The following is a 25,646-nucleotide window of genomic DNA, read 5'->3' on the forward strand; positions in this document are numbered from 1 at the left end:
GCAAGCATAGCAGGAGATGAGGCCAGGTAAATAGTCTGAGTTCGGCTTTTTAAGGGCTTAATTGGTGATAGGGATTGGTTGATGATTGTTAAGCAAGGGAGGGGCGGGCTTAGGTAACTGGCAGACATGTGGAGATTGGATTGGGGTGAGAAAATGTGTGTAGGGAGGTAAGAACTAGAGTTTTCTCATTCTTCTGATGATAGCACTCTGATGGCTTTGCATTGTTTTATTAGATAAATTCCAGAAACTGAAACATGGACTACAAAATGGTGCATGATGTCATTTTTACCTCCTCCTCTCTCCTCACTCTTTGTCTTTTACCTCCTAGCTCACTATATCCCATCCACAGGGATCCACTTAGAGTTCTTTGCTACATGAGTCTTGGCTAGAGGTTGGCAGACTATGGCACCCAGGCCAAATCTGGCCTACTGCCTATTATTTGATGGCTTGAGAAAATGTAAATGGTTTTACATTTTCAAGTGGTTAAGAAAGAATCAAAAGAATGATATTTTGTGACTTATGAAAATAATAGGAAATTAAAATTTTAACGGCCATAAGTAAAGTTTGATTGGAACACAGCCACACTCATCCATTTATGTGTTGTTTATGTCTGTTTTCACATTACAGTGACAGTTGAGTGGTTGAGACAGAGACTATATGGCCTACAGGGCAGAATATATATGTACTATCTGGACCAACAGATGAAAAGTTTGCTGACCCCTGTCTTGACAGTGCTGAGTCTTTCACCCACAGTATTCTTCCCTCTTCTCACCGCTGATTCTTCCTCATCATTTAGGTTTCAGTTTTATTTTTGCTCTCTTAAAAAGCCTTTCCTGACCGTCAAATACATCAGAGTCTCTTGTTACTACACTCTTAATTTTACTTCATTATATCTTTCATAAATTATAGTGCTACGTCAGTTTTTGTGGTGATTTATATAATGCTTGCTCCAACCATTGTAATCTGCAGGAGGATAGAGATCATATCCACCTTGTTCTTTGCTATGTCTCGGTCCCTAACCAAATGGCTGGTGCGTAGTAGGTACTCAGTACATATTTTCTGAATAATTTGAATGACTCCGTAACTCAATAAGGGGCTGTTGCAGTACTCCATGGGAGAACTAATGAGACCTGAATTAGGCACTGTGAGTTGGAAGGAGATGGGTCCTAGAAATTTTTAGAGGATAATATCAATAGGACATTGAGACTGATTGGCTGTGAGGAGTGAGTCAGAGCTGACCACTCACTTTGTTATTGCTGTCATTTGTCTTCTCCTTGTCCTTTGCCTAGAGTCGGATGTCAGAGGGAGTTGGGTAGAATTTGGGGTTTTATCTGTCTTGAGATGTACTAGGACCACCATAGCTCTTGGGCAAAGTCACCTGGGTCCTAGTCCTGCAAATATGGAATTTAATCATGTCCTTTTCATTTAAAGTTTATGTGTTTCAGGTTGACATTTGTCTCCTTAATAAGAATTGTCAGATAAAAGGAAAAATGCCATTTGAATTTTTCATAACCCCCAGCAGTCTGGCTTTTCCATTTGGTCTCAATGATTCTGACTCTCATCTTAATGAAGGCCAAATGTAAATTAAGTTCTGTCAGGCTTGAGCTGCTGGGGTCTCCTATCTTTATAAACATGAAACATTGTAGGGTAACAAGGTGCAGACTGAGGAAGGTCAAGAGAATTGGTGAGCTGATGTGGATCCTGACAGCTCAGTGTTAATGGAAGAGAATTAACATGACTTGTAGGGGCTACATGGAGATCTTCCAAGCTGTCTTTTAACTCATTTCCCCTTTTGCCATTGTCAGCAGAGCAGAAAGCTAATGATTTTATAGTTTGAGATTTTCCTTGCTTATTCCAAAGTTCAGAACCAACTGTCTGTAATGTCACAGGATTTTGTTGATGGGTTCAGGAAATACCTGCTGCTTCTCTCTCCCCTGTCCGTGCCCCTGTGCTTCTGTCTTCCTGATAACATCCTGGGAAAATGAGGAAATGATTCTCCAATTGGTAGATTCTTTGGGGGAACCTGGGGGTTTGGATGGCTAGAGAGGTGGCTTGATAACTTCCTGCTAGCTGTGGAAGCTGCCACTTGAGTGCTTTGCAGTAGGAACTGCTGAAAAGAAAACCCTGCTGCAGGTCAGGGAAACCTGGTTCTTCTAGTTCTTTCTGTAACAGGAGAGGCTGGCCAAAGCTAATTTTTAAAACCTTATTTGGCCTTATTTTGTCACTCTTGTTGATGATATAATAACATCTTTTCTCTATCTTGGTCTAATCTTGGTCTAATCTTGAAACTTCATGAAAGATAGACAATATGAGTTTCTTTCCTTGAAATGTCACCATTTAAATAGATGGCAGTATGGTGGAAACTAGTCTTTCTTAGTTAGTTACTGTCTAATTACTATTCAACTGTGTTCATCAGGTCTTAGCAGTAGCACTAATACAAGATATTGAGGAACTTTAGGAGATATAACACAAATGTATGCAAAAAAGTATAGGATTTGGAGCCAAACACACTTACATTTAAATCTTTCTGTACCACTTACCAATTGTGGGATCTTGGACAAGCTAAAATCAACTTCTCTGAGTCTCAGTGTGCTGAGCTATAAAATAAGGACAATAGTATTAGTCTTGTAGAGTTATGAGTTAGTGAGATATTTGTAAAGTGGCTTATATAATAGATATTCCAGTAGTACTTTATTTTCATTATCATTGTGTTTAAAAGGGCTTGTTTCTACTGATGTGCATTTCAGTAACATCCTATCACTAACTGAGATAATTTTAAAGACTAAAATATCTTGTTTCATGGGGCTGGTCATAATGAGTGATATGTTTTTTCCTGTTTTATTCAGGAAAATTCTAGAAACCATCATCAAGGTTTCCAGAGACAATCATAGAAAATAGAGAATAGAAGAGCACAGAACGTATTTTCAGTCATTCATTTATTTGAATCACCTACATCCTATGTGGCCATGTGTAATACCTATGCCAGAGGCGGCCAACTTCGAACTGTGAAGCTGATTAACTTACCTGAGTACCTTCCACTTGTTTCCCTTAACATTTACCAATGCCACCAGCCCCAGAATGTTTTTACTTCACAAGAGTTATTTTATTTAATCTTTACACCAGTCTGTGGGACAGATATTATCTCTTTTTATTTTACCAGATGAAGCTCAAAATGGTAAATAACTTACTTGTGGTCTCATACTATGTAAGCAAACCCATGTCAAGAGCTGCACCATTAGCTCTGTTCCCCCATCTGCTACCTTATGGGAACCTGTGCACGTTCAGTGTGGGAATCCAGAAGTGGTCTCTGCCACCAAGAAATTACAGTCTAGTTAAAGAATAAAGGTACAGAGCAACCAAGCAGTAAGAGCAGAACAAGAAAATAGATGAAAATAAGAGCTAAAGTGTATGCAGTGCTTGTTAATACATCTAGTACTTTTCTAAGCATTTTACCCATGATAATTCATTTATTTCTCACAGTTACCCTATAATTATTGTCTTTTTCTTTTCTTTTTCTTTCTTTCTTTCTTTTTTTTTTTTTTATTGAGATAGGGTCTGGCTCTGTCACCCAGATTGGAGTACAGTCTCACAATCTTGGCTCATTGGAACCTTTGCCTCCCAGGCTTGAGTGGCTCTCCCACCCCAGCCTCCTGAGTAACTGGGACTACAGGCACACGCCACCATACCCAGCTAATTTGTGTATTTTTTTGTAGAGATGGGGTTTTGCCATGTTGCCCAGGCTGGTCTCAAACTCCTGAGTTCAAGTGATCCACCCTCCTCGGCCTCCCAGAATGCTGGGATTACAGGTGTGAGCCACTGTGCCTGGCCTAATTATTGTCTTTTACAGATGAGGAAACAGCCACAGAGACTTTAAGCAACTTGCCCAAGGTCACTCAGCTAATAAGCGGCAAGGCTGGGATTTGAAGTTTGGCATTTCACATCCAGTGTATGGGCTCATCACCATTTTGCTCTACTGCCTCTTCCAGCATTTGCTTTGCAGGCTTTACATAAACTAGTGCAGGGAAGACATTTGTGGGTGATGGCTTTGGGAGGATCTGAGGCTGTGAACAATGGTCAGTAGCTTCATTGTTTCATTTAAGAAATATTGAGTGTCTCCTGTGTGAGAGGCACTGTGCTGGGCACTGGGGATGCCAAGATGAATGAGTGGGACAAGGGCCCTGGGGTAGGCTTCTGGGAACTTAAGAGTCTAGTGTAGAGAGGCAGAAAATAGACACACACAAAGTGATTTTGTTTTCTGGAAAATGCTATGAAGGAAAAACACAGATGAACAGATTTGGCATGGCTAGTGTGGGCCTCTCTTGGGAGTTTTTGTTTGACCTGAATGATGAGATAGGAAGGAGGAGCAACAGATTCACTGCGGGGGAGGAAAGCACCTCATGAGATCAGCAGAGGAGGTCAGCTGGGCCAGGAGGGTATGAGCAAGGCACAGAGGCGTAGGAGGGGGTTTGGCGAAGTGGGCAAGGGCTGCCACGTGAACAGCCTTGAGGCCAGGGGCAGGAGTTTGGGTTTTATTCCAAGAACAGTGGGAAATGGTTGATGGGTTTTAAACATGGGTGTGACACAATATGTTTTATGACTTTGAAAAAATCATTCTGGCATATGTGCTAGGTAGATAGTAAATATTTGTATAGCAACAACAAAGTTCATACTGTAGTGTTAAAGGGAAGAAAAGTTAGAAGACTAATGAACAGTCTTATAAATACATTTGTTTTAAGAAACTATCAGTACAGAAAAAAAGACTGGCCATATACACAACAAAAAACCATTAATACTGGTACACTCTCCATGGTTGGAATAGTTTGCTACTGTTTTAGCACAATGCTCATGCTTTTATTACATAGTAATTTTCCATTCAAAGCTTGTAGTCATAGCTAACCTTTCTGGTTGACAACACTTCATTATTGAGCAAGCGATTTTTTTTTTTTTTTCTTTTTGGGCTTATTTTCCTAAAAAGCACCATGCTAGGGATTTCACAGGGAGAATTTCATCTCTGCCCTTTAGTGACATAGTATAACAGCATGCTGTTTTACTGTATCTGTATGGCAGTATGAGGAAGCCAAGACTCAGAGGACTTAAGTAGCATCCCCAAAGCTACACAGAGGTAAGTTGTAGAGCCCAGATTCTCACCTAGTCCAGTCTGCCTCCAGCTCCTGGGCTCTAACTATTGCCTCTTACTGCCTGCTTTTAAAGGGCACTCATTTCTTCCCACTTGCCAGGGCTACAGGCTGGCAGACCACTGGCTGGATCTGGTCCCCAGACAGCTTTAGTTTGACCTACCATGTGCTTTTAAAAAAAAATAAACAATTTTAAATTAGTTCCAATATTTAAAAATTGAGAAATGTTATCTGAAAATTCAGATTATTTATTTTCCTGAATAAATAATGAAAGAACCTGGTAATACAGGGTCCACACTTGCATGCGAAAGGGATTGGCTGGAGCTGAATAGAGGCCGCCTTCTTTAGAAGGGGTCAGCATTCTTCATTTTGCAGCAGTCCCCACCCAGCCTGCTGCACTCATTTCCTTTTTCAGCCCTACCCCTCTGAGCACTTGAATTTGAGACTTAGGTGTGGGAATGTATTCAAGGAATCTATCATTACTTTTCCTCTAGCAAGCACTTAGAGAAGTGGAAAGGCATTCTAGATGGCAAATTTCTTGGTCCAGGGCTCTCATGATTCCATGCCCGTGTTCTCTCACACCTCTGGGTCTTTGCTCAGGTTTTTCCTTCTGCCTGGCAAACTTATAGTAATTTCTTCCTTCACCAGGAAGGAAAACTTTTTTTTTTTTTTTGAGGCAGAGTCTCGCTCTGTCGCCCAGACTGGAGTGCAGTGGCGCAATCTTGGCTCACTGCAAGCTCCGCCTCCCGGGTTCACGCCATTCTCCTGCCTCAGCCTCCCGAGTAGCTGGGACTACAGGCGCCCGCCACCTCGCCCGGCTAGTTTTTTGTATTTTTAGTAGAGACGGGGTTTCACCATGTTAGCCAGGATGGTCTCGATCTCCTGACCTCGTGATCCGCCCGTCTCGGCCGGAAAACTTTTAATAATAGTTCAAAACCCAGCCTTCACTTCCCTCAGAAAGCCTTCCTTGACTTAGTGTTGATTTAGGGTCCTACCCTCTGTCCCCTGTGGCATTCTATGCTTATCTCTACCCTAGAATTTAATTGCATTACATTGTGCTTTATTTATCCCAGTGTCCTTAGCCTCTAGAGCACTGTTTAAATTCTAACATTAATAACTTAGTATATATTTTGATGGGTCGATGAATGAGTGGATGAACTTACTAAACCATCTCATGCCATTTTTGAATGCTGGGTGCGTTTGTCCAATCATTTCATTCCAAACTAAAGGCTCACTGCATGCCCGACATAAGTTAATTTTCTCTTCCTCACTGTGGAAAAGGAGATTTGAGCATTACTGTTCCTTTCCATCCTAGAGCCACCCCTTGGCTGCAGTCCTGTTACCTGAGTCACAGCTTATTTTGTAGGCAAAATGAAGGCTCTAGACTGAGACAGTAACTCCTCTGGGCCTCTCCACTGTGTCTTTGGACTACTGTAATGGATACCCCTTTAAGTTGCTCCCTTCCCTCCTCAGGAGAATCCAAGACTCATCTTCTCAATCAAAAAGACTCTCTTTAGAATGTTTATACCAGGGCCCTGTATATTGGTCCGGATTCCTCCCAGCCTTTAAGGAAGGCAGACAGTATTGTCAGCTGCTGTTAGGGCGTGTGTTATGGATTTTCTCTCCAGGGTGGGTACTAGACTTGTAACTAAATACACAGAATGTTGAGGCTGATGGCTTGCCTTCATCTACCTGGACAGTGAATCCCTTCCTTATTATCCTGTATTTGCATATTTGATTTATACCAAATATGTGTTGCATTCTTTTAGTTTTATAGTCCAGCAAAGTAATTTTTAAAAGGCAGACGAAAGAAAAAAAGTTCTTGGCCAGATATCTTATAACATTTAATAAATGTCAGCTATTATTATAATACTTTTAAAAATTTGACTTTATGGCTATGGCAGACTTTCATAAATATTTCCTTTATATGATCTATTACATGACCTTGTGGGATAAATATTACTACTTCTCACATATTACAGATGAAGACAAGCCTCAAAGAGATGAAATGACTTCTCTACAGGTATCAAATCTTGGTGAAGGTCCTTTGGGCTTAAACTGGAGCCAAATGAAGGCCCTTGGATCTTAATGAAGATCCTTTTGGCTCTAAATTCTGGTGTGTGTGTGTATGTATGTGTGTGTGTGTGTGTGTGTGTGTCTCTGCTGTACCATTTTTCTTCCTCATTTGGGTTGGTGGATTTTCAGCTCCATAAAAGTAGGGAAAAAATCTGTCTCTTCATACCTTACTGTTTTATATCCCCAGAACCAAACACTGTGTTTGGCATTGAAAAAATCCTCAATAAACATTTACTAAATGAATTCATGTCCCCTGGCCAGCCAGGAGCCAACCATGTGACTGTAGTACTGAAGACCACATGCCTGGCTTACCTGCTGCCAGTCTTCTTGACGGCTCTGCAGGGATGTTGACCGCCTCTAGGAGTCATTAGTGTAACCAGAGAGATGTGAGGAAGGGCTGTGAAGTTAGGCTTGCCTTATGCCTGCATGGTATGATTCTGTGTCAATCAAAAATTGAACAAAATTCGTTTCTCACAGTGGCTAAAATGTAAGTCACACTTACTGGAGGAAAATACTGTCTTTATAGAAACAACACTGAAAGAGACAATGCATTTAATGTGTGTTGTAATGTAGTAACTCATAGCATGTAAACTATCAGCTTGGAAATCTAGAGGCTCGGAGTCAATGGATGTCCACTGAGGCAAGGAAGGTAGCAGGCTAGAAGTCCAAAGACATGTAAAATGTTAGTCTTTTGGAGGAGTAAGTAAATATCATTTCTCTGAACACCTGGGCTGGTTTTACCTTCTTTTTTCTGGTTATCCAAAATGACAATAATTGTTCTGTTATTGTAGGGATATATTTATTTAATAAGTGAAACAAACTTTTGTCTGGTAACTGCTATGTACAAAGTACTGTGCCTGGTGATGGTGAGGAAAGGAGGAAGCCAAGCTCACCCTTTATCTCAAGGAGTTCCCATATCTAGTACCAAGAGCGAGAGGCTGTGAAAGCCATTACTGCCGCCCCCTCCCCCCGCCTGCCCGCCATGTTTTATTATCAAAATTTCAAACCTACAGAAAAGTTGAAAACATTTTACAGTGAATACTCAGAGCCATCACCTAGAGCCTGCATTGGACATTTACTGTCCTTGCTTTAGGACTTATGTTGTTACCATCTCTCTGTTCCTCTATCCAGCTTACATTTTTGGAATAAGTTGGGAGATCGTTACACTTGGGAAAGCATTTTGAAATATTAAAAGTTGTTTACATTTCTGAAATATTAAATACATTTTAGTTAAGATATTGACTTTGTTTTATTGCTATCTACATACATGGTCAACACCTGTACTAGACTTTATTAAATATCCACTGTGTGCTTTTAAATCTTCTATCCCATTTATTCTTATGAAAATCCTATGAGGTAGATGTTATCACTTGCTTTGCAGATGAAGAAATTGGGAATGGAGGGAATTAAGTAGATGGCCACTTATCAACTCTATTACCTCTGGCAGTGTTGGAATACAAACCCAGGTTTCTGACTCTAAGAAATGAATTTGAAAAATTACTGTAAAGGTGAGCTGGTGAGACACCAGCCGTTATCACACAGGTACCCCTGTCTACAGATAAGACATCATTGGAGCTTACCTAAGTAAAGCAAAGCAAGCAATTAGAAAATAAAAGTGCTCTCATTTAACTGATTAATTATTCACTGTTTTCTTAATAATGGCTTTATTTTTCTATCATTTTTATTATTATTACTTCACTTTGATTAGAGAAAGCCACTTCTGATGGTTTAAGTTAAAAATCCCAGATAACACATTTGTTTGGCATAAATTTTTAAGGCAAATATGAACTCTAGAATAAAACATTATCAAAGTTATTAAAAGTTCAGCTGTTCAAAGTTAGACTCAAAATGAAAGAATCATACTTGAGACTGGGTGAGATCTGTTTCCCACCACTACGCAAACTCTGACCCAGAGCCTCTTTTGTTTGTGCCGCAGGACATTATAGCTACCTCTCCAAGAGCGGGCTTTGTCCTCTTCTTTGCATTCCCCTGACGTATTTGTAATGAGAAAGAGTGACTAAATGATGGAATGAGTTCCTTACCTCTTCTGAACCCAGGGATCCTGGAAGTGCTGACATAGTTAAGACTTCCCTGGAGGCTTGTCTGTTCATCCAGCATGGCCACTCTGGATTCCTATAAAGGCTCTTGTCTCTCTGAATCCTCCCTATATGGAGAGGCTATGGGTTAGATAAACTTGTGAGTGTTCAGTAATAAAAAGACGCCTGATCTCAACTCTGTGGCCCTGTCAATACCCATGCGTATGCCCCCTGGAAAAACTACATCAGTGTAGCTTCTAGGCGTATAATCTTAATGATCAGTGGCTTTTGGCTCAAAAATGCAAAGTGAGGGAATATTCAGAGGAAATTAGAGAGCTGCCTAAGTGGCTCTATCCTACCTGGCCTCTGTTTCTCATTGTGGCTTTGCTAAAGGGTCTGAACCGTGGCATGGACGTACATTTTTTTTCTCAGTAATGCTACATGTGTAGAGTATTGATGCTTACCCAAGCAAAGCAAAACAAGCAATTAGGAAATACAATCTCTCTGTCATGTCACTGATTAATTATTCATAATTTTATTAATAATAAGGACTTTATTTTTCTATCATTTTTATTATTATTACAATTGTTTCACCACTGATTAGTGAAAATTATTGGTCCTGGACTATCACCAGTCCCTGTTCTGGCATTTGGGAACAACTGGTGCGTGTAAGCCCTGAAACTCTCCTTCAGCACTGGCATCCTGTGAACCTGAGAGAGATGAGAAGAGAACCAGGGACTAGAATAAAGCCTACTGCAGTTGTCTTGGCATGAGACTGTGTGGCTTGGCTTTGGATGGGGGTCACAGTCAAGCCCACGGACCTGAGAGAGAGAGTGAATCACTGTGTAAGTATTTACTGAGCACCTCCCATGTCCTGGGAAGCAGCAGCTGGAGAGTGGTGAAGGAGTACTGAGTTTGGAGTTCAAGTGGCCAGGGCTTTCCCCCAGGCTTTCTACCTATTATCTGCATCATCTGGGCAATTCAGTTCATTTATGGGCCTTAGTTTTCTGTCTAAAAAATTGTGTTGATGTAGTGTTATGTATCAGAAGGTATTTGGTAAATTGTAGAATGTGGGTGGTAGCGATAGATTTTCAGATGATAGTGATAGAAAAAGTTGATTTTTGGAAAGAAAATTAGTAAGGTCTATTTTTCATATACTTACCTTTAGAGGCAGGTAAGAAATCTAAGAGTGAAGGGAAAAGGAATTCACATTGTTTGAAGGGTAGGCAATTTTTAAAATGGTGCTTTTTAATCGTCCGGACGACTTGGGAAGAGGGTATTATTCCTGTTTTAGTGGGTGGGAACAGTCTGAGAGACACGTACCTCATGCAGCTACTGAGTGGCTAAAGCTGGGGCCCACCTCAGATCTAACTCCAGCCTGTGCTGTTTCTACAGTAGCTCAGAAATCAAAGCTTAGGAGAGCAGAGGAGCTGGAGACAGTGAATCCATCCCGAGGACCCACTGAGCAAATGCTTCCAGGGCAGTTCCACTTGCATTATTATTAATACCTTACAGGGTGTCCTTCACGAAGTTCTCAGAATGATGGCTGTAAAAATGGGTGTGTGTTTTAGAAATAAAAATATTGTGGTGCTAACAAGTTCCTGCCAGAGTTGTTCAAGGACATTCATTCATTCAGCGAATATTTATTGAAAATTTGTTTTGTTCCAGATACTTTGTTAAATATTGGAATATAGTAGTAAAGAAAACAGAGTCGTTATTCCCAGATGCTCGTATTCTAGAAAGGAGATAAGAGATAAAGTCACAGTACAGTATTAGTCCAATGGGAACTCGGGTTACTCTAGAAATACAGCCCAGTTAGGATCGAGGGGCATGGGGAGGTAATATGTAGGTTGTGGGCCAGTGGATGAATTGGAATTGGGTAATGAGCAGTTGAGGTGACACAGTGTGAAAGGTAGTCTGGTGGCAGTCTGTGGAAATGAGATCTCTGTGGGGCTGCAAATACAGTATGGTGAGAGCTTAGACTGCAAGAAGCTCTGTGAGTCCGTCAAAAGTTCCTTTAAGTCCCTTTTATATATTCCGTGCTATTAATTACAGGATTTTTTGCGGGGCTGAAGGGGGACCTCATGGGATGGAGCCAGTTCGCCTTAGCCACAATCAGAGAAAGGCCAGACACTTTTCCCGACTCTTCTATCTCAAGGACCTGGACCTGAGAACTGCGTAGAAGTTGAGCTTTGAGTACTCACGTCCTCCCTGGGCAGACAGAGCAGCTCTCCTCGTTTCAGTTGTCTCAAAACTAGACAGTGTGCGTGAGAATAAAGCAGTGAATTAACCCCACTTGTCCAAGAGGGTGGGACTGAATACTAGACAGGGCCCTTTCCACCTCTCTTGGGTGGTGAGGGGTGGTGTGTGACTCAGAGGCAGTGACATCAGCCATGACTTCATTCATCTAGAGGAAAGACAGTGTGCAGACCATGAACACGGCTGGTTTCTGCCCTCCCTTCTCGATGCTTTGTCTTGCTGGGGACATTGTCATGGTCCTGCTGTTGTTTCCCACACATTTTATTCACATCTCATGTTTAAGCTGTTCTTTTTCTTCACCCCATTCTCTTTGTTCATCTTTTGTTTTTGTCTTTATTTTCCTCTTCTTTCTCCTATTTAATTTTTCTTGTTTCATTTTCTTTCCTATGCTGCTTCTTTTGTCTCCGTTTTCCATTCTTTCCATTTGCTCTGCCCTTTCTCCTCCATCTGTATCAGAAATGTATACAGGGATGCATCCTCCTGCCTCTTATTTCTTCTCTCCTCTGGGCTTCCCACTAGGTTATTGCTGTCCTAACATTCCTAAAACTGTGTTCACAAAACACTCTCCACACAAGGACTGATGGTGGCTCCCATTCTTCTGTCCCAAGTATCTAATATAAACCAGATTTACCTCTTATTACTTCTCAACACAGGTCTCTCAGACTGACCTTCTCATAGTTCCTTCTCCATGGCCATGGATGCTGCTGATGCTTCTCCCTGCACTTTTACTCAGGCCGTTGCCTCAATGTGGACTGACCTCCATCCCATCTTCCTCAGTCTTTGCCTTCCCTCTACATGCAGATCTGACACTGCCTCCTAAGTAACCCCCTTACTTACCTTCTTCCCACAGCACTGTCTCCTTCGTGATCATATAGAATCCATAGTTTATAAATTAATATATTTTAGAACTTGAATTATTCTGTGCTATTTATACATTCTTCCTGCATGTTTCATATGCATAGATTCGTTGTTCCACCTAGCTGGTAACTAACCTGAGGATTGGAAGTATATTCCTGCCTTTCATCTTCTTTGAGCATACCTAGCACATAGTTGGCCACAACCAGGACTGACAGACCATTTTTTGCACAATCAAGAAATATTTTACTTGAAAAATAGTTATTTGATGCTAATTCTAGGGAAATAGATGAACAAATTATAGTTCTTTCCTAAAAAAGAGCTAAGAGTCTAGTAGAAGAGACAGGCCCACACATAATTTGAAAAGAACAAGGATTGCCGAGGAAACTAAGGTTTACTAGGAGTATACAAGGATGGGCACATGAACATGTATAATCTCACTGAATTGAATTCGGCTAACAATCTTTGAGTTAAATGTTGCTGCAAATGAACAAAGTGAGACTCATAGACATTAGGTGACCGCTAGTCAGAAATAACACCACCAATAAGTAGGAGAACCAACATTTGGACTAAGGTGTGTCAGACTCTAAAGCACCTACTCTTTCCTGAAGAGGGAAAGATGTAGTGAAAGTGACATTCTAAGTAATAATAAAAACAATCATAAGTAAAAAGTGCTTACTATGTGCTAGGTGCTGTAAATAGATTACATATATTTGTTCATTTGATCCCCCATCAACCCTATGGCATAGGCACTATTATTGTCCTCAGTAATTTTTATAGAATGAGGAAATTGAGATAAAGAGTAGTTGAGTAGCTTGCTCAAGGCCACATAGCTACAAAGTACTAGAGCCAGGATATTCACTCTTACATTCTGGCTCTGGACCAGTCTGTATGGAGAATCAGGGACTGCAGAGATGCTGACAGGTGAAGGTGTTGAGAGATGAGGCTAAAGAGGAAGCTGGGAACCATCACAAAGAACCAGTGCCCTCTTCCAGGACCTGTGGCAAAACATGCAAGAAATGTTCCTAGAAATATTTTCTGTGAGGTTGGACTGTTAGGGATCATCATAAGGAAGAGTTTAAGTTGTGATCTTATTCTACTACTTGAGTTGTGAAGGAACTTTTGAGTTGTGGCCTTTGTCCGTGCCCGGCAGGAAATCACAGTGGAACTCTGCAACAGTGGTGTAAATGAACAAGTAAGGATGCACATACCCAAATAGGCTCCAAAGAAATGCCAGTTGGAACAGTAAAGTACACGTGTCCTTTACGGGTTGGAGATGATTAAGTTTGGGTTGAAGGACATTTGGGAAGAAAGAAGAAGGGGCATCTGTGTGAGCCAGCTTGGAACGGATGCCAGGTTATCCTCAGGTGTCCCAGAGCGCTCAACATTTGATGGAGCACTCTCCCCACTGCAGCCCCCCTCTCTATTGGTACTTGGCAGCCATTCAGTGTTGCTGCACTGACCTGGGAGTCCAAGCCAGGAAGTGAATGAATCCATTTTCCAATTAAAATGAAACTTCTCCAAAGGACCTGCTCACCCTGAGAGGAGAAATTTATCTTCCTGGCAGTCTGACTTGCCTAGACTATATCTCTGCTCTGAAACAGACTGAGAAAAGCCATTAGCTTGAATGAAAGAAGAGAAACTGGGACAGTTTTTATTCACAACCTCATTCATTTATCCATTCATTCCTTACTTTTATTTCTGCAGACTTTCATTTGGCTTATACATGTCTGCTCATTCATTCATTTATTCATTCATTAGCCAACATGACTCATCATCTATAGATCAGACACAATGCTATGTCCTAGGAGTAGAGATATTTAATAAAAAACATCGCTCTTGCCTTTGAGGAGCTTTCAGTGTAGTGAGAGAGACAGACAAATGAACAGATGATGGGAAATGCAGTGATAGGGATATTCACAGGGTACTATAAGGGCCTAGCATAAGAGCATCTAACTCAGCATAGGGAGGTCATGGGTGATTTCATTGAGTAGGAACACCAGAGTTGAGTCCTAAATGTGTACACACACAGCCATATACACGCTATTGCTTCTGTTTCTATGAAGAACCCTAATACAGGGTGATGAGGTGGGCACCTCTTCGTGAATTAATTGGGAGTTGAAATTAGAATGGTGATTGAATGTAAGGAACAAGAGAAGAGGCAGAAGATGACTCCTTTGGTAACTGGATCAACTGGCATTGGAAATCAAGGAGGAGGAACACACTTGGGGGAAGATAGCAGATTCTGTCTTGGACGTGTTGAGTTGGAGGTGCAGTGGGACATCCAGGAGACATGTCTCAGAGGAGAGTTTGAATTGGAGTTTGAGATTTGGCATGTTATTCAGCGTGTAGTTGGTTAGAGTCACAGGACTGACTGATATTTCTTGGGGAGCATGGAAACAGTGAGAAGAACATTTGGATGAGGTAAGATCCCTGGGGAGCATCAACATTTAAAGAGCAGCTAAAGAAAAGGAGCCCATGAAGGAGACAGAAAAGCACTGATGAGAAGGGCATGAGAAGGTCCAGGAGAGTGAGATGTTGAGGAAGACTTCCTCATCCCTCCGCTGGTCCCAGTCTTTGACTTTCTTTCATGTCTGCTCCAAGACCTGTTCACCCTTTCCAAAGCTTTCTCTTCCTATTAGGGCTGTCTCCCTCTCTCCCATAGATAGTACCACCCACAAGGCATTGTTTGATCCAGATCACTGTGGCATCTCTCTCATCTCCTCCAATAAGAAATGCACTTCTGCATTATATTATGTTTTAGAGAGGCCGACGACTGAACTCAAACGTTGGGCTGGGCATTAGCAATGCAAATTTTGGTCTGACTTTCCATTTACCCGTTGTGTGGGACCTGGAGATAATCTTGGTCCCTTCCTGGGCTTTAGGTTCATAATCTGCAAGCATAGTTTTCTGACTCCTTGCCTTCCCTGCCTTGAAGAATTACACAGGTCAGATGAGATCATGCATGTCCAAGTGCTTTGAAAACTGTGAAGCTCTGTAGCAGAAGAGTGAATCTTGTTGACTTATCAGGTACTTTATATTATTTCATTTAATTCTCACAGCATCCTTGGGGGAAGATGCTGGGAATGTAGCTTTGAGGAAACTTGGGCTTAAATAAATTAATTTGCCTAAAGCTACACAGCTGTTAAATGGTGAGAATGGTAACCAAAATCAGGTCTGCCAGACTCCAAAGTTCTTAGACCCCATCTACTGCAGCCTTGTTTTCCTAATATGTACAGTGGTGTCACACTCCTGGGTAGAGTCAGCTTTGCTAAACAAGATCAGTTTTCATTAAAATGATAACATATTTTATGGTTGGGAAGTCAACTCTAGTGTGGATTGTAAGTTTTTTTTTCGTACAAGAAGAGCAAAGCCCTCCAGGGGGAGGAAAGAGGGGGAAAGGGATGCATGTAAATCCAGTTTTTGAAAATTAAATAAATTATACAATGGAATTATTTCATTTTACAAATAAATTCTATGATGTTACCGTTAAACAAATCCTCATCTAATGGGGGTAATGTGTCTTGTCTATTCAGATTTTTGTTTCTTGGATCTTTCTTGGCAGTGACATAAATATTTATTCCACTTGACCTTTGGGCCTCTGTTTGCATCTCTCCCCGGAAGCCTTTTCTAGCCTCCCCAGGTCCCAAACCCTTTCCCTCCTCTGAGCCCTGTCTGTGATTACTCATTAGAAGCAGATATATGGCCACACACAAAATATTACAATAACGTTATGAGGCTGACTCATCAAACCTTGGTATCAGGCTAATTACGTTATTGTCATATATCATCTTATTAATTATCTCTTCCTTTGTGTATATCTTTCTCTCGAATGGACCTGGCTTTAGGTTTTCTTATATCTCCTGAAACTCTGCATTTTTTTTTTTCATGAGTTAGACTTGGCTCTTGCCCTTCAGAAGTTTGTCATTTCGAGGTAGATTTAGGTATATGAATGAATAATTAGGATACAGCATGGGATGGACAGATTCACAGAAAACATCTGAGCTGAATTTGAATCAAAGGCGGAGGTTTGCTAAGGGGAGAAGATGGGAAAGTCAATTCAAATAGAGATACCAGCTGAAACAGAGTAATGTATTTGGGAAAGTAAAAGAGGTGAGAACCGAATGGAAGGTGTTAGGAGATGAACCCAGAAAGTCATCATCATAATGATCACAGCCAACTTGGAGCCAGGTTAAGTGTCCTGAGAGCCAGACTACAGAGTTAAAATGGGATTCTAGGCCATGAGGAGATATTGAACCATCTTTAATAAAGGAATGGAATGGGAAGCTTTATGTTTTTAGAAAGATGCCTCTAGTAGTGCAGACCTCTCAGCTTATCTGCCTATCTAACTTGAAATATTTCTGGTGTTCTGTCTCTGTGCATGGGAGTTTGAAACACACAATTGTTTTATTCATTCTGAGAAGTTTCTGGCTGGGGTTTATGACCTACTCCATGCTTCCAGCATATTTCTTTTAAGAATGACATTGAAGATTACGTCTCTTCCTGAAACATATTTTCTCTCTGGGCTATCGGCCTGGGCCCTAATTTGGAGTCTTGAACATATAGTGAGGATAAGGTCTTGCTCTTTCTTGGGTAGTTGTGCTGGACAACAACAGCGTGAGTACTTGGAATGTGCAGGCAGTACTATTTATTGAGTGGGAAATTAGGGAGCTGTTCCCTCCCTTTTATTTACTGCTCACAGCAGATAACCCGGATAGAATCCCTTTGGAATTAAATAGTAGATTACTTGGATAACCCTTTGTAACTGGTCATGCCTATCTTCTCATGCTGCCCCTTGACCCTGGTGTCATTGCAGTAGCTGCCTCATTTCGCTCATGAGTTCCTTCAGTGTCTAGAAGCAGCAGAAACCTCACAGCTTCCCTGGAGTGGGAGGGAAAGGGTGAAAGCTACTTCTCTCTGTCCTGAGGCTGGCAGGGTGGCTACAGCCTTGAATCTTGGACATACTGCCCTGCCTCCGCCCTCTGCTTAGACCCACAGCTATGTGAGCTTTCAGTAGTAGCCTCCTCCCAAGAAATGCTGTGGTTTGATGAAGTAATAGATGATTTTTTTCTTTTTTTTACAAAAGCTGTTCTCTTTGGTTGCTTTAAGCCGAGGGATTGCTTAACTCAAAGGATTGTTGTTGGAATGCAGAAGGCTTTTGTGCCAAGTCATATAACCCAAATCACTTTTCTTTTTTTCTTGAAAACTAGTTTTGTTAGTTGCTTGGTAACTGGAGGATAGAAAGACTTAACTCATTCAGCACAGAGAGCTCCCGGTTTGAACTCTATTAGGCCATCACCTAATGAGACATATCTGAAGTTAGTGTGTGTCGAGGGCCTGTTCCTTGCACTCTCTAATCCATGCAACATTATGCGTGGGAGGTGATAAGTACATAGAAGTTACATGAGCTGTCCAGGATTGAAATTGTACAGAAATGTGCTTAGAATGGCTTTTGTCTGTCTTTTCTTCTGTAAAGAGTGGCAGTAGCTTCCATTATGACATTTCCAAAAGGCCCAAAATTACATCTCTTATTGGAGTGGGAGGTTCAGGGTGCTAACTGTGGCATAGTAGAAGGAACGAACATTTACTTTAGAGCTGGAAACCCTGTGACTTTGGGCTAAGCCCTTGTGGTCTGACCCCCAGTTCCTTAATGTGTGAGTATTGTGTATTACCTACATGCTTCTGCACCACCCTGAAGATTAAATGAGAACACTGTTGTAAACTGTGGAGGATTTAGAGGATGATCACTGTATCCTAATGCAGGTCCAGTGGTTACAAGTAGAGAATTAGTTCAGTAAGATTGAGGCCTTTGGCTGGGATTGTATGGGCCAGAGAGGAGGGACAGAGAGATTTTTCTGCAGAACTGGACTAAAAATCCATCTGTAGGGGTAATGTGCTCTTGGCCAATATGGCATTTGATGACAAATCACTTGTGAATCAGGTAGCCTAGTATAAAAAACTGCATGGCGCTGGGCACGGTGGCTCATGCTTGTAATCCCAGCACTTTGGGAGGCTGAGGTGGGCAGATCACAATGTCAGGAGTTCGAGACCAGCCTGGCCAACATAATGAAACCTTGTCTCTACTAAAAATACAAAAAAAGAAAAAAATATATACAGCAGGGCATGGTGGCATGCACCTGTGGTCCCAGCTACTTGGGAGGCTGAGACAGGAGAATCTCTTGAACCCCGGGGGGCAGAGGTTGCAGTGAGCCGAGATCACACTACTACCTCCAGCCTAGCGATGGAGTGAGACTCCGTCTCAAAAACAACAACAAAAACTGCATGGAATCCTCACAGATGCCTGCTGGCATCTCAAGGTAAGGGATCAGGCTTCTGGAGACATTTCCTCTCATCCAAATCCTTACTCCTCTTTGCTGGCCTATCTCCAGACTTCCCTTTTGTAGAGAAAGCAGGGAATACTGCTGTCTTCCCTTCTGAGACCATGTACATCCTTAAGAGTACCTCAGACTTCCCACAACGTGTTATTTCTAGTTCCTCATCCCACAAATATTTGTTGAATTACTAGACAAACTGCTCAGCTTCATCTTCCAATTCCTTTTATGTGATGAGTGCTTCAGAGCTTATAGAGGGCTTCCACATGTGTTATCTCCTTAGAGTAGAGGTTGGGCTGGGATCTCTGGCTTTGATTGGTGACGGTTAGTGTGGTCTCAAAAAGAAAGAATGCCTGGACTCCTTGCTCCTCCTATTCCTAGTGTCTCTTTTTGGCAAAAGGCTTGAGTTCTTTGTGTCATTCTACTTGGGTTCCGTTGTCCCACAGTGGCTGTCTGTGTGGCTACGGGTAAAAGCTGCCATTATGTAATGTCTTTAGTGAACGCACACAAGATCTAAAACAAGTAGCTTTTTTTTTTGCCTGAATTTAAGAAGATCGTTGTGCTTTGGCTTGAAGCACTGGTTGTTGTTGCGGTGGTTTGGCGGTTCATATCTGGTCACTGGCCTTTGATTTTTGGAACCTTTAGAAAGAGGCTGCCTTTTCTCCTCTCCCTGGCCACTGATTGCTGAAACCACAAGACATATGGAAATAGATTTCAGGGACTAGCCAAAAGGCATTCTGGTAGTTTGACTCACATGGTTTCAAAGGCTACCATTTTCTGATTGTGGCTTGTTACACCCTATACAGAGATACTACTAGTTCTTAGCTGTGTTAGGGATATTTAGTATCTTTAAGTTTTGCTTTATTTAACATTAACATCTTAGAATGGGCATTCAAAGAGAAGTTTAGGACAGGTCCCTTTCTAGATACAAGCTTTCACCTAGATGTTTTAGATGTTTGGGAAGTTAAAACAACAACAATAACAGAATCAGCTTGATACTTTGCCTTTTACATCTGAACTCTTTTGATATTGTTTTGATAGGACAGCACTTGGGATAGAACCGTTTATCTGCTGTAAATAGATAAATGTTGGTGTTTATATAGTAGTGTTAGGGAAGCACTATGAAGGAGGAACTCACAGAATTCTGATAAAGGCCAGTTGTACATAAAATAGATATAATAATGCCCAGGACTTTTGTGTTGCTCTAAGGAGATAACACATGTGGAAGCCCTTTATAAACTGAAGCACTGCTCACACAAGAGGAATTGGAAGGTGAAGCTGAGCAGTTTGTCTAGTAATTCAACAAATATTTATTGAGTGCCTACTGTGTGTTACCCTGTGGCAGGTACTGAAATATGCCTCTTTTGGAACTTCTGCATTGTTGCCCTTAGGTTCCCAGAAATACTCCTATGCTTATAATTTCTTTTACTTGTAACTTTCTGGAGAGGGAGTAATAGAAATCAGGACATGGAAAGTTGTCTGGATGGTAGGAAACCTTTCTTGTTAGTGCCTCTGTCTTCTTTACTATTCTGTTTTTGAAATTCTACCTCTTCAGGTATTTGGCAGAAAATGGCCACTTCATGCTTTTCAACTTTATCTCATCTCCAGTTCCATTCATAGGCAGAGTGAAACGGTTCCATTTGGGTCCTGATTCTAAGTTCATAGGAGAAGAAATCTGGTTGGCACAACTAGGTCACATGTCTAAACCTGGTCTAACTAAGTGCTTGTAGTAAGAGGATGAGAGTTATGTAGTTTCTACTTGGCAGCTGAGGGTCCTGTCAATTGGAGTGGAGGAGAGGAGACAATCATCCAATATCATGGTGAACATGACTGACAAGATCCTTGACCTCACAGAGCTTATAGTCAGTCTGTCAGGAAAGAAAGACATTTGTATTAGTCTGATCTTACGCTACTAATAAAAACATACCCGAGACTGGGTAATTTAGAAAGGAAAGACATTTAATTGACTCACAGTTCAGCATGGCTGGGGAGGCCTCAGGAAACTTACAATTATGGCGGAAGGAGAAGCAAACACATCCTTCTTCATTGGGTGGCAGGAGAGAGAAGTGCAGAGTGAAGGCAGGGGAAGCCCCTTATAAAAACCATCAGATCTGGTGAAAACTCAGTCGCTATCATGAGAACAGCATGGAGGTAACCACCCCCATGATTCAATTACCTCTCACAGGGTCCCTCCTATGACACATGGGGATTATGGCAACTACAATGCAAGATGAGATTTGAGTGAGGACACAGCCAAACCATATGAACATTGCACAAATGATTGTGGGGGTGGTATGGGTTGTATGACAGCTAGACCTAAACTTGAGCAGGAGATCCTGGAAACCCCTGCAAGGAATGGCGGTGGGTAGGGTTAACCAAATGAGGAAGGGGGATGATGTGGATCCCGGGAGGGCAGAGGGTGGTGGGTGAGGAATGAATGTTTTAGGCAGAAGTGGCAAAGGAAAGAAAATGCCCAGCAGTAAGAAAAAATCTGGCCATTTTGCAATACAGAGAACCAAATCTTTAAAATGTACAATGGCCTGCTTATGTGGCCATTCTCTTTGACTTAGAGTGGAAGTTCTTTGAGGGCAGGGACCATCTTTTTTTCTGTTGCCTTTGGAACCAGTTGGCATGTGGAGAATTTTATATGGCAGGGCACATTTAGCTTCGTTAGGCAGTTTCTGAGTACAGCTTCTTTCTAGCTTATATCTGCTCTGAAATCTTATATGCCCATCACCATTCACCGGAAAGATGGATTGCATACCTTACAGAGTGTGCTTTTGATATGGGTGGCTGTATCCCCACCCAAATTTCATCTTGAATTGTAGCTCCCATAATTCCCTCGTGTTGTGGGAGGGACCTGGTGGGAGATAATTGAATCATGTGGGTGGTTTCCCCCATACTGTTCTCGTGGTAGTGAATACGTCTCACGAGATCTGATGGTTTTATCAGGAGTTTTCCCTTTTGCTGGGCTCTCATTTCTCTCTCTGGTCTGCTGCCATGATTGTGAGGCCTCCCCAGCCATATGGAACTGTGAGTCCATTAAACCTCCTTTTCTTTATAAATTACCCAGTCTCAGTATGTCTTTATCAGCTGTGTGAAAATGGACTAATACAGCTTTCTATCCCTCCAGATTGGCAAAGAGGGTTTTAAGGGAAATTGTGGTTATTTCTGGAAGGATCAAGAATTGTCAGTTTTTCTTTCCTGTGTAAGTACTGCTTTTATATTATTCCTACCCCCACCAAGCTCCTGAACAGATGTTTCAGTGGGCATTGTTGGCTATGCTTTTGTTTTGAAAAATTTGAAATATTATTGAAAGAGGAGATGGTAGAAAAACCCCATAATTGATTCTAATATATATTTAATTTGGCAGAACTTGAGAGAGACTTGCTGGGATAAGGCGGGACATTTCTTTGATCTCCCAGACTTCTTATCATGGAAGGCAACAGGTGTCACAGCACGGTATGTTAATTACAAGTTAGATTGTGTTTGCATTCTTCCATTCTCGGATGTCTGTGTATATATTGCTTTCTTAACTCTCTTTGACTGGATATACTGTTGGTACATCTGCATGTGATTTTGCATACTTGAAACATCTTGAATCTATCTTCCACCTCCACTGCACATGCCCAAACACTGTTGTTCCTATTAGTCCTGGAATGTGAGTATCCAAGGTGAAGACCATTCATTAAAATTGTTCACATTTGAAAGAGATGCAAAAAATCCAGAGTGAAATGTGGCTTTTTCCAAAGGCACTTTTTACATGATGAATAAAAGGAAAAAATAAACACACACGCACGCACACACACACACACACACAGAGTCATGCGTTTCTTAAGGACAGGGATACATTCCGGGAAATGTGTTGTTAGGCGATTTCATTATTGTTGCAAACATCATAGAGTATGCTTTCGCAAATCTAGATGGTGTATTCTACTGCACACCTAGGCTGTATGGTATAGCCTATTGCTGCTTGGCTACAAACCTGTGGAGCATGTTACTGTACTGAATACTGTAGGCCATTGTGCACAATGGTACTTATTTGTGTATCTAAACATAGAAAAGATACAATAAAAACACAATGTAAAAGATAAAAAATAGCCTACTTACATAGGGCACTTATAATGAATGAAACTTACAGGACTAGAAGTTGCTCTGGGTGAGTCAGTGAGTGAGTGGTGACTGAATGCAGAGGCCTAGGATATTACTGTACACTTCTATAGACTTTATAAACACTGTACGTATAGGTTACACTAAATTTATTTTAAAAATTTGTTTAACAATTGTCCTTTGCTTACTGTAGCATTTTTTACTTTATAAACTTTTAAACTTTCTTAATCTTGTAATAACACTTATCTAAAACAAAAACACATTATACAGCTGTACAAAAATATTTTCTTTATATTCTTATTCAATAAGCTTTTTTCTATTAACTTTCTTTTTCACTTTTTAAACTTTTTTGTTAAAAACTGAGATACAAACATACACATTATCCAAGGCCTACACAGGGTCAGGATCATCAAGATGTCACCAGGTGATAGGAATTTTTCAGCTTCATTAATATCTTTTGGGACCACTGTCATATATGCAGTCTGTTATTGACTGGAATGTCATTGTGTGATGTATAACTTGTCTCTGTGTGTGTGTGTGTGTGTGTGTGTGTGTGTGTATGTGTATTTTGGCCTCTAATGTTAACTAGGAGATTCAAGGAAGCTAATTTAACTGGATGGATATGTTATATACTTGTTTGCTTTTTATGTAAATGTACCTCAGTTATCCCATATTGTAGAAGTATATATGTTGAAGTCAACAACTATTTTTCGGTAAATTATGAATGTTAAAAATAGAGCATATGCTACACAACAGAGACTTGTATAAAATATTCATTGAGTGTGAAATTGTGGCTACTGTAATTAACAGAGTGAGTGTATGTGTGGGGATATATAGACAGGTTGGATATGAAATCTCTAAGTATGACAAGCCTCTTGTCATGATGACCTCAGATTTAAGGAGATGTATAAGGTCAGGGCAGGTCTTCTCATCTGAAAAAGATTTAGAATCTGGGTTGAACAAACCGGTAAGGAAGGGAATCATTTCCCAGAGGATAGATAAACCTCTAATGATAGGGGAGGCAGGTATTGTATCTTAAAATCAGCTTATTTAGAGAGGGGCCAATCCTACCCTCTTTCCTTCTTCTTTAAACTCAAGGGGAGCCGGAAATAGCAGTACCATTTCTCCTATCTCATTTTTTTTTGTAGTGAGTTGATAGGGTGTGATAATTCAGCAGCAGGGGCTTCTAGCAGGGAGATAGCAGAGAACGTTTCACAAGCATGTCATTCTTAATGTCAGCAACCCCGAACCTCCTTGTGATTAAACAATCATTAGCCAAAGGTCCCGGGGCAGAGATGCATGTGCTTGTGAAAATGGCCTCTGCAAACCTCAGGTACGTGCCATCTCTGGCAGGATATTCCTGGAGGAGTGGTATGAGCTTTACCCTGGAAGGTATAATTAGTCACCATTATAGTTATCACCAGTGGGGAGGGCAGCGTGTAGGTGAAGATATCATCTTGGGCATTCCTCTTTTGGTGTGATGTTAATTGTTCAAAGTTATTTCTGAGAGAATCTTTCTATAGGTTTTTTCCATCATTGTACATCCATGAAAGAAATGTTTTGATCATTTTGGCCAAATGGTCTTGTTTGTAAGTCAAGCAGTACTAGTTGTCATGTTTATAGGCAATACCCCATTGGCCTGTAAACCCAGAGGGCTCAAAGCTGGAACTAGAGATAGAGGAGAACCTGACTTTCCTTCTCTTTTTCTTTGATGTTGTACTCAGCACTTTGACTGCCTCCCTGATTCTTTCTGATGGCTCTAGGTATTCTGTGTCCCATTTCCTGGTTTCCAGTGCCATATTCAGGGACCAAGGAGAGGGGTTTTTGAAGCTAGCCGTGGCTCAGATAGAGTTAAGTGCGTTGGCATGCATACACACAGTGGACTCACAATATGACTTACCAGCTTTGATTTTACCACACTAGTTGTGTGACCTTGGGCAAGTCTCTTCCCTTCTTTGAGTGTCACTCTTTTTGTCTATAGCATGGGGATTGTTATATCTATCTTGCAAACTTCTTGTGAGAATTCTGTTAAAGCAATTTTTCCAAATTAGTTGGATTATAGGAATTACCTGAATGATTTTTTCAAAACCCATATCCCCAGATCTTCTAGTTTTCAACCTAATGAATCAGAATCTCCATGGGAGATGTGAGAATTTGTATGTTAACAAGTGCCCAGGTAGTATATGATCAGGTAACTTTGGACAACACTGCCTAACAGAATATGCGTGAAAGTAGGATGTGACTCTGAGTGAGAGATTGGAAGTGTTTTAAGGGCCTAATGAATTTTTTGAATTTAAAAGTTGTAAACAAAAAATACAATTCTAAGGCCCCCTGCCATCTGAATGGACCCCTTCTCTTGGCCAAAGGCATTCCAAAGTTAACCCGAAAAACCAGTTCAGGCCATGATGGGAAGGGTGGGGGTCAGACATTCCTCCTTATACAGTCCTCCCTTTTGGAATTCAGGAAAAGCCAACCAACACTAACATCAAGACAGACCTTAAGTCTCATAAGAAATGTTTACAATCTATTCTTTCTGAAGCCTGCTAAGTGGAGGCTTCATCTGCATAATAAAACCTTGGTCTCCACGACTCCTTATCCTAACCCAGACATTCTTTTCTATTGATAATAACTCTTTCAAACAATTGCCAATCAGAAAATTTTTAAATCTACTTATGACCTGGAAGCCCCTGCTTTGAGTTGCCCATCCATCCAGATCAAATCAGTATTAACCTTACATGTATTGATTGATGTATAGAAGCAAGCTGTGCCCCGACCACCTTGAGCAGTTGTCATCAGGACCTCTTGAGGCTGTGTCATGGGTGCATCCTTAACCTTGGGAAAAT

The 25,646-nt window shown here is 41.1% G+C and overlaps 1 protein-coding gene across 5 annotated transcripts in view; it reads left to right on the forward strand.

Moving 5' to 3' along the window:
- FGGY (FGGY carbohydrate kinase domain containing) overlaps positions 1–25,646 on the forward strand; it is a 442,861-nt gene that overhangs the window by 53,856 nt on the left and 363,359 nt on the right. For all 5 annotated transcript variants that reach the window (XM_033225064.1, XM_033225066.1, XM_033225061.1 and 2 more), the window contains one exon: positions 22,067–22,155. In XM_033225064.1, the coding sequence (XP_033080955.1) occupies positions 22,067–22,155 (89 nt within the window). The remainder of the gene's footprint in view (positions 1–22,066; positions 22,156–25,646) is intronic.

This window comes from Trachypithecus francoisi, unplaced genomic scaffold, assembly GCF_009764315.1.
Source record: "Trachypithecus francoisi isolate TF-2019V2 unplaced genomic scaffold, Tfra_2.0 Lachesis_group12, whole genome shotgun sequence".
Classification (NCBI taxonomy): Eukaryota; Metazoa; Chordata; class Mammalia; order Primates; family Cercopithecidae; genus Trachypithecus; species Trachypithecus francoisi.